At 45.9% G+C, this 9731-nt stretch overlaps 1 protein-coding gene across 17 annotated transcripts in view; it reads right to left on the bottom strand.

Moving 5' to 3' along the window:
• Window positions 1-2114: 2114 nt before the first annotated feature.
• The window catches only part of NACA (nascent polypeptide associated complex subunit alpha), a 31859-nt gene continuing 24242 nt past the window's right edge, over window positions 2115-9731 (bottom strand). For 11 of the 17 annotated variants that reach the window (XM_069970431.1, XM_069970436.1, XM_069970434.1 and 8 more), the window contains 7 exons: window positions 7761-8078; window positions 6002-6084; window positions 5811-5888; window positions 3493-3639; window positions 3282-3410; window positions 2767-2889; window positions 2115-2246 (listed from right to left, as the gene is read on the bottom strand). In XM_069970431.1, the coding sequence (XP_069826532.1) occupies window positions 2232-2246; window positions 2767-2889; window positions 3282-3410; window positions 3493-3639; window positions 5811-5888; window positions 6002-6084; window positions 7761-8078 (893 nt within the window). In that variant the 3' untranslated portion in view covers window positions 2115-2231. The remainder of the gene's footprint in view (window positions 2247-2766; window positions 2890-3281; window positions 3411-3492; window positions 3640-5810; window positions 5889-6001; window positions 6085-7760; window positions 8079-9731) is intronic. The other 6 variants (XM_069970440.1, XM_069970442.1, XM_069970443.1 and 3 more) reach the window with 1 other exon arrangement.

The following is a 9731-nucleotide window of genomic DNA, read 5'->3' as shown; positions in this document are numbered from 1 at the left end:
AAAAAACAGTCTTGGTGGGAGAGTGGACCAAAATCACACCAGAGCAGTGTGAGTAGTGAAGTCATTCAAAACAATGGCCAGAACACTTCCTACCAATTGGTGACTGTTAGAGATGAGCAAATTTACAGTAATAAAGCAAAGCACTTCATTATCTCTGCAATCTGCTCATCAGTCTGTTGCCTTTTAACTCTCAGTCACTCCTCACATGCTGGGAAAAGCTGGATTTAGTCCTGGAAACTTCTCCCAGTTTCCCCAGGACTGGATCAAGCCCCCAGGGAGGAGTGGCACGGAGGGCAGGAGGTTAAAAGTCAGCTGGCAGATGAGCGTATTGCAGATAAAGCGCTTCACTTTGTTATAACTGTAAATTCGCTCATCTCTAGTGACAGTCAGAAGATTTTGTAATCTTTCCATACGCTACAGTCATTGCTGTTCTCACAGCAATAGCTGTTATAATTACCAAATTTGCAAAATTAATTTGCAAAATAAAAGGTTTTATGTTGGTATACTTATGTTGGTTATTTTGTAAAACACTGTTCTAGTGGCATGGTGTACCCCTTACAAAACAATTCTTCAAATGTTGATCAATGTAGATATTTTTGAGAGAGGAAAAAAAATAAATTTGATCACCTGTGTGTATAGTAAATTTTGATCACCTTTGTGTATAGTATGTACATACATAACCATCTAATGATAATCATACTGGTATAGTGATCTAATGTTTTGTGAGTTTAGACTTTCTGTGTTAAAAGTTGATGGACTAGCCTTTCTGAAAATCCTTCATACCTCATTCATCTAGAGCAGGGGTGGGGAACCTCCGTCCCGCGGGCCGCATCCAGCTCGACACCTCCGGATGCGGCCCGTGGCTCCCCTGTGACGTGCAGCGCTCTGGAGAAGGAGCCGACACGCACCGCATCCTCCTGTGTCTGTGACAGCTGCCAGGAGGATGCTGTGAGTGCCGGCTCCTTCCCCAGCAGAGCGGCACACATCTTCTGTCTCCTGCAGTTTGCGGCTCCCCTGTGATGTGCGTCGCGCTGGTGAGGCAGGAGCCGGCATACACAACATCTTCCTGTGTCTGTGCCGGCTCCTTCCCCAGCAGAGCGGCGCACGTCTTTGACTCCTGCGGGCCACGCGCGATGACGTCATTTCATCGCACGCCACCTGCAGGAGAAGACCGGCACAGAAGAGAGGAGGGAGAAGAGGACCTGGACAGCATGGGAGCAGAGGAAAGGTGAGTGGGATGTTTATTTTTTTTCTTTTATTTGGGGCAGGCACTGGGGGTTAACTAGGCCACCAGGGACATGACTGGGGGGTTAACTAGGCCACCAGGGACATGACTGAGGGGCTTAAATAGTCTACCAGGGACATGACTGGGGGTTAACTAGGCCACAAGGGACATTACTGAGGGGGTTAACTAGGCCACCAGGGACATTACTGAGGGGGTCAATTAGGCTACCAGGGGCATCACTGGGGGTTAACTCTGGCTACTGGGCATCACTAAGGATTCACATCAGGTACAAGGGGCATCACAGAGGGTTAACTACAATAGCAGGGGCACTAGGGGAACAATACTTTGCCTTGCCCCGGGTGCTGCAAACCCACGCTACTAACTGCCACGCATGGTATAACATTGAGTGCGGCCCTCGAATGAATTTATTAATGCCCGACCGGCCCTCGCCATGGAAAAGGTTCCCCACCCCTGATCTAGAGCCACATACGCCCCTGGGGTTTTGCAGATTTGTAGAGCTGCATAGCAACTGCTTTTAAATAATTTTATGTCCACAGTAGTGCCATCATGGAGATTACCACTCAAAAGGTGGCCTAAAAGCCACCTTTATGTACTAGAGAGGAGCATACAGCTAGTACATATAATAATACACATGCACTAAAATTTTATAAAGTTTCCATTAAGACATTAGTTATGTTAATGTAAATGTAAGGTGTGTATAACCATGATGTAAAGTTGGGAATCTAAAAAAGGATTCTTCAGTACATATTACAGGCCATTGTCTACAAAAACACATCTTTTTAGAATGCTGACATTCTTGTTACTTGTCCTATAACAAATCGTTGTAACATGTGAAATAATTTAAAAAGGATGGGGAAAAGCACACACATTTCAGGTAGTAAGTCACCAACAATAAGCCACAACTTTATTAAATCAATAGAAATAGTATAAATCTCAATTTCAGCTGCACCGACCCAAGAGCAAATGAGTTCCGTCTGAGGAACACTCACATCGTCAACTCCTACGGGGAGAGAAAGAATATAGATTAGATGAGAGGACATAATAGCTAGACAAAGCAGTACTAGCTGTTCATTATACACATCTACCATCTGAAATGTTAAATTCTGGGTTGGAAGGGTATACAAATCAAACAAGTTATATAAGTGAAACTTAGCATGAACAAATAGTGTTCTAAGCTGAGATATTAGCTTGGCCGCAATAAGCAAAGTATTATTCCATTACATCTGATGTCAAGTCTTACATCACAAGATCAATAATAGTTTAAAAAGTATTTTAAAAGTTATTTGTCTGCAAAACGTCTTAGAATCAAGGCAAGCCTGCCAAAATATGCAACTACAGGGGAATCTGTGGGCTGCCAGACATTTTTGCTGCAGGGAAATGTAGTACATAGCAGGTATAAAAATGTGAATTTAGCAAAATTAGTAAACATAACTTGCTATTGGACTAGATGTGGCTTCTGCCCCTGCACCATGTCTAAATTTCACAACCACACAAAATACAACAGCAAGTTAGAGACTTACCATGATGGCGTTTACAATGTCGTTGCTGTTGTTCTTGAGGGCACGCACAGCCTTCGCCCTGGACACATTAGCTTGTGACATTACAAGTTCAATGTCCTTCACCTCTACTCCAGTCTCATCAACCTGAGGATATTAATAAAAACATTTTAATCTTCATGTAATTACACTTTTTTGACATTGAGACTGAACTGCAGCGCACATATTGCACTTGTTTGCTACATTACATTGGATCACTGGAAAACTAAACAGTCTTTTCATCATTTGTAATACAACTGTGGTCTAGAGACCCTTAAAGCATTCTAGTGATTTTTGATGCTTTCCCTTGGGGTTTATGAGAAACATAGTTAAGCTGATACTTGAATGTGGCCTGATTGTTTATTGAAATGTGAACTAGGACCCCCCCCCCCCCTTACATATTGTGCAGAGAAAGGTCTATTTAATAATTTCCAATGCAGATCATCATTCAGAACCCAATGATCGTGACAATACATTCAGATACCAAATAATGCATTTACCTCTTCCTCTTCGCTTTCCTCCTGTACTGTTGGGGTCTGTGTGTTTTCTTGTATGTTTGAGACTGCCTCGCCTTGTACCTTGAATTTTTCAGCAGCAGCCAGTTGAGCTTGTTGTGAGAGATCTTCAATCTATAGATTAAAATAGATCATGATTACCTCAAAATCACTAACAGAAGTTGGGATTTAGTAGGAAAATAAAATTACAACACACCTTCGCTTCTCCGAAGACGATGTAGGTATCAGATGCTGGGCTTTTGTATACGTCTGGCTTTGTTATGACGAATAAAATATTCTTAGATTTTCGGATAGTGACTCGTGTAACTCCAGTAACCTGGCGAAGCCCCAACTTTGACATAGCCTGGTTAGAAGAAAAAAAAAAAAGTAAGATGAACAAATGACCAATAATGTATAAAATGTAAATGACCACCGAGCTGCTAGATCAGAGCTCTCTTACTAAGCCTATTACATGGCTCTATTATCGTTTAGCAAGGGCTGCAGGACATTGTTAGTGCTGTACGTGCAGCCCATGTACTAAACTGTTCATACATTACTTCTGCACGCTCCCTGTCTCCTCCTGCCTTCTGCTTGCTTCCCGACACCACACGCTGCACTTTCTCTGAGCTGATAAGACTGGTCAGTCCCGGCCAGTGATTGGCTTAGCAGCCTGTCAGCCCAAAGAAGCTGCGGCGTGTGGTGCCAGGAAGCAGGCAGGAGGAGACCGTAATCGTGGACAGGTAATGTATAAACAGTTTATTCAATCGTTAGCTGCCGTCAGTGCATCATCACTATTACACACACACACATGGAAACCTAGCCTTCGAAAGATCTTAAGCATGTAAATAAAAACATCTGAAATTATATTCCCAAGGACTTTAACCCCTTAGCGACCCATGACTTATCTGATACGTCATGGTGCCGCGGGGGGCGTTCAGAGCAGGGTCCCGCCGGGACCCCGCTCTGAACGGCGCTGATCCCGGCTGACATGTGCAGCCGGGCAGGGCCTCTATTAGCTGGCGCGGGTCCCGTTGCCGCGCCGGCAAATTAAGCCTCTAAGTGCAGCTGTCAAACCTGACAGCTGCACTTAGAGGCTTCAGACCTCTCGTCAAAAAGTCGTATATGCGCAATCAAGGCGCAAAAAATGACACCTCACACAGCCCCATAGACCAAAGGATAAAAGCGCTGTAAGCATGGGAATAGAGCGATTTTGAGGAACATATATCTGTTAACAATGGTTTTAATTTTTTTACAAGCCATCAGATACAAGAAAAGTTATACATGTTACATATTGTAATCGTAACGACTTGAGGAACATGCATAACCAGTCAGTTTTACCATAGGACGAACGGCGTAAACGCAAAACGCCCCGAAATCAAAACAAATTCCTTTTTTTTTTCAATTTGACAGCGCCAATGATTTTTTTCCGGTTTCGCAGCATATGTTATGGAAAATTACGCCTGTCATTGCAAAGTACAATTGGTTTCGCAAAAAAATAAGCGCTCATATACGTCTCTAGGTGAAAAAATGAAAGCGCTATGGACTTTTAAACAAAGTGGAAAAAGCAAAAGTGCAAAAACGAAAATTGGCTTTGACCTTAAGGGGTTAAACTTCCAGTGTAATAATTTAAAAGGTTCCTACTTCTGATGGACTTATCTCAGCAGTGAGTGACTGCTCAGCCAACCCCCCGACTAAGGCAAGACACTGTTGCGGCCAGTGAAATCATACCACAAGTAGAGCAGTGACTGGAGGACGGAACAACATGACTGTAGGAACTGCAGTAGCCCAAACAATATTAAAGTGGTATTCTGGATATATTCATATTAATGGCCCGGAACCAACAACCCTAGCATCAACTGATTGAAGCTGCAGCATTCAGTTGGGCGTTACAGGCTTTTCAAAATCAGGTATGTATTTCAGTCCCATTAAATTTGGATAAAACAGTACTACAGCAACTGCAAAATCTACAGGGCTCTGGCTGGCAAACTGAAGAGGCTTCAGGGCTTGCAGGACTGTTGCCATCTCTGAAATGAAGAGGCACTTTTTTGTAGTAGCTTACTAGCAATCTCCACATGCTGTAAGGCATAAAAGCAACACCTCAAGGCTGGGTTCACACAGTGCTTTCTTTAGTTCAAAAACAACAGATAAAGCCAGGTGTTCTGCAAAGTCTGTATTGGGGCTAGGCAATCTGCGTCTTATAGTTTAATTAGAAGCTGTGCAGCAAATCATGTTGGACTAAAGCAAGAGGTCTTTTCCTGTGGGATCTGAAATTTGCACTAGAGGAAACTGGTAGCGGGTTAGCTTCTTCTGAATAAGGGCTAACATCTAAAACCACAGCATGTGCGCTGCATACCAGACTTCAGCTGCAGATTCCACAATGGTCTTTCTGATTGATCTATTATGCTTTTTGTTCATGTCACATTCAAAAGTATTATCCTTATTTGAAACAGGCCTTAAAAAGTCTACTCCAAGTTGGGACTTCACGAAAAGCAGTATGTGCTATTTTAGTAACTTCTTACAATAGAAGATCATTACCTTTCTTGCTTTCTTTTCACTCCTGCTCTGTTTTGCTTTGCTGACTGGTTCCTCATCTATTTCTGCTGCTGCTGCCAGCTGTGAATAAAGCATACAAGGTGTTTGTATATTGCTTATGAAGCACTCAACATATGTATAGTCGCAGAGAAAGTAGATACGGTTGCCTAAAATGTACAGAACTCCAGCCTTACCTGTGCCTGCTGTGTAGAGGTTTGTGTGGAGTCCTGTTCCAGCTCCGGAGGAGAATCATCACTGTCAGATTCTGTCCCTGACCCTGTCAAACAAATATGCACATTTAGGTTTACAGCAATAACAAGGCGGTGCAATATGGAACCCAGGTCTGTGCTGCAAACAACCTACACAGCAAAGGAAAGATGGATCAAGTTTGTGCAAACTACATATAGTCACAATACAAACCATTACAAACAAACATAATACAAACTAAGACATTACAGCGTGGTTATCACACTCAACTTAAACACAAGGACATACTCCTTATGTAAATTATATTAGGAATTCTTCAAACAATAGAAGCAACAACAGGCTGATCATAACGGGAGCACCAGCACCTCCATAAATGTCTATTAGTGTTGCTGCTCAGCACAATGACAGTATTCTTCATACTTCCATCCGTACAAGAACTGTATTGATTAAACAGGACAGGTTCTATATTGTTTAGTGTTATGCAAGCTTTTCATAGAGGGCTATGAGGAAGCATTCATAATGCTTAACAGTCTGCAGTATATCCCACACCACAGGATTTCTTGCAGAAATGTATGGCAAGTGCCTCATTACTTATTTGGATGGAAGTATAAATATTAGAAATTCTGCACCAAGTTAAAAGTACCAATAACGAAGATTAACATTTCTCACCTCATTCTTTCCACAAAAAAACAACAGCTGACAGTAAAGGAAAAACACTGCTGCATACCCAAAGTTTAGAATATGGGTACTTGGAGACTACTTAATAACTAATATACAGAATAAGCTCAAGTACATAGCAGTGAATATATACATGGATGGCAGAATGACTCCAGTCAACAGGAGGGGGGTGGTTCTCACCAGCACAGGACACATTAGCTAGACATTCTGAAGCTCGGTTTAGACTACGAAATCCACGCGGATAAGTTCCGTCAGATTCCGTTGCTCATAACTGTTCGTGGTGGTGCGCCTATCCACACATGCCATAGACACCATTCTATAGCCGGGCGGATTCCGCACTCCACCGATAGTAACAACGTGTCAAGTAACAACGTGTCAATTCTTTCGGCGGAATACGGAATCTGCCTGACCATAGAATGGTGTGTATAGCATGAGCGGAGACTCACGTGGCCGTGAGCGGGTACGAGCGACGGAATCCGCAGGAATTTATCCATGCAGATTCCGTAGTGTGAACCCACCCTGAGGGGTAATCCAAAGGCCATGGGGGGTGCATACCAGGTGCGTAGCAGAAAGAGCTACACACAAATGTACTTAAGTTTGATTTTTTTACTGGAATACATTTACATTTTTCAAGTCATCTTCCAGAGTAAAACAACCTCTCAAAGAAAAGCAGGTACTCAAAAAACAGATAAACAAGAACTCCAACACAAGCATTTATTGAGGTTTTAATAGAGTTAGGCATCTATATGTTTACCAAATCAAAACTACTAAATAAGTTGTTTTCCTTCCAGTACAGACAGTATACGGCTTATAGGAGGGGAAGTTGTCACTTACAATATGCAGAAATATAAATGTGTCTGCATGACGAGATGTAAAAAGTATGGGACTATATGCAACTTTTCCCCATTCAAATGATGTAACCACAATGCATGTGGCATAATAAATGGAAAGAAAACTACCTTTATTTCTAAAAAGTCACACCATTTCTCAAGGTAAGTCTTAATGTTAGTAATATTAAAGTCAAACGCTAGTCTGAAAACCATGCATTGCAAAGGGAAGATAAAATACCCTTGTCGTTCTTCAGAATTGGCTCCTTCACAGGAGCAGCTACTGGTGGTTTAGGGGAAACAAGGTCCACTGCGACAGGCTGAAACACTGCTTCCTTAGTGTGGACCTCTGCTGGGATCAGAGGGGGCAATTCCTCCTCTTCAACAGCAACAGGGGCAGGTGCAGGAGGTGTGGCAGGTGTTTTGGAGACAAGAGGTGAAGAAACAGAAGCAAGAGGTACAGAAGGCACAGCAGCAGGAGGAGAGGTTAGCTCTTTTGCTGGGCTTGGAATATTTAGCTCTGGAGCAGAACCTTTAGACACTTTCTTAACTTTATTAGCTAGAAGAACAGGAGAAGAGGAGAGATTAGGAGCAGCAGAGAATGAAAGGTCTTTAGAAAGAGTCAAATCGCTACTGTTATCCAGGGTAGCAGAAGCAGACATAAGTAGGGAGGTGGCACAAATCATCATAAGTGAGTTAGGCTGAGCAGATTCTTCCACAGAAGAATGAAGTAGCCCAACATCAAGAGGCGCAGACACTGGAGAGCCAGCATGCTTTGGCTTATTTTCTAATTCAGGCTCAGTAGAAAGAGGTTCATTTAAATCATCATGTCCATCAGGCAATGTTATTTCAGGGGCTACTACTAAATCCATTTTCTGACCCTCTGAAGATTTCACAGTTCTCTGACTAGATGCAGGTTTTATTCTATCTGATGTTTTATCAAAAGCCATCTCCGTGGTTGTCCTCTCAGTACTATGCACAGACCGTGAAGGTAGGAAACTATTCGTGATGGTAGCTAGGGCCTTGACAGAGCCGACAGCCTGGGCCTCACCCAATGGAGAAGTCTCCTCAGAAATAGCAGCATCCTGTGTCAGAGTCACCTCAAGTAATGATGAACTTTCTGTGAGGGGGGCTGGTGGGGCCTGCGCCTCCTCAGAGGGGGCTGGTGGGGCCTGCGCCTCCTCAGAGGGGGCTGGTGGGGCCTGCGCCTCCTCAGAGGGGGCTGGTGGGGCCTGCGCCTCCTCAGAGGGGGCTGGTGGGGCCTGCGCCTCCTCAGAGGGGGCAGCCGGGGCCTGCGCCTCCTCAGAGGGGGCAGCCGGGGCCTGCGCCTCCTCAGAGGGGGCAGCCGGGGCCTGCGCCTCCTCAGAGAGGGCAGCCGGGGCCTGCGCCTCCTCAGAGAGGGCAGCCGGGGCCTGCGCCTCCTCAGAGAGGGCAGCCGGGGCCTGCGCCTCCTCAGAGAGGGCAGCCGGGGCCTGCGCCTCCTCAGAGAGGGCAGCCGGGGCCTGCGCCTCCTCAGAGAGGGCAGCCGGGGCCTGCGCCTCCTCAGAGAGGGCAGCCGGGGCCTGCGCCTCCTCAGAGAGGGCAGCCGGGGCCTGCGCCTCCTCAGAGAGGGCAGCCGGGGCCTGCGCCTCCTCAGAGAGGGCAGCCGGGGCCTGCGCCTCCTCAGAGAGGGCAGCCGGGGCCTGCGCCTCCTCAGAGAGGGCAGCCGGGGCCTGCGCCTCCTCAGAGAGGGCAGCCGGGGCCTGCGCCTCCTCAGAGAGGGCAGCCGGGGCCTGCGCCTCCTCAGAGAGGGCAGCCGGGGCCTGCGCCTCCTCAGAGAGGGCAGCCGGGGCCTGCGCCTCCTCAGAGAGGGCAGCCGGGGCCTGCGCCTCCTCAGAGAGGGCAGCCGGGGCCTGCGCCTCCTCAGAGAGGGCAGCCGGGGCCTGCGCCTCCTCAGAGAGGGCAGCCGGGGCCTGCGCCTCCTCAGAGAGGGCAGCCGGGGCCTGCGCCTCCTCAGAGAGGGCAGCCGGGGCCTGCGCCTCCATCAACAGCATAGAGATTGGTAGCATATTCTTCAGATGACCTGGCTCTAGCACTGGAACAGATTTCTCAGCTACAGAAAATGGTGCATAAATCTTGTCGGTATTTCTATTTTCATAAAAAGCACCAGAGTCACCTGCACAAAACTCATCTGTAGGAACGTCACAAGTGTTAAGCATTAAACTTTCAGATG

The sequence above is a fragment of the Dendropsophus ebraccatus genome, chromosome 5 (genome assembly GCF_027789765.1).
Source record: "Dendropsophus ebraccatus isolate aDenEbr1 chromosome 5, aDenEbr1.pat, whole genome shotgun sequence".
NCBI classification, from domain to species: domain Eukaryota; kingdom Metazoa; phylum Chordata; class Amphibia; order Anura; family Hylidae; genus Dendropsophus; species Dendropsophus ebraccatus.
Note: the sequence above shows the minus strand (reverse complement) of the source record. Positions and strands in the feature narration are given on the sequence as shown.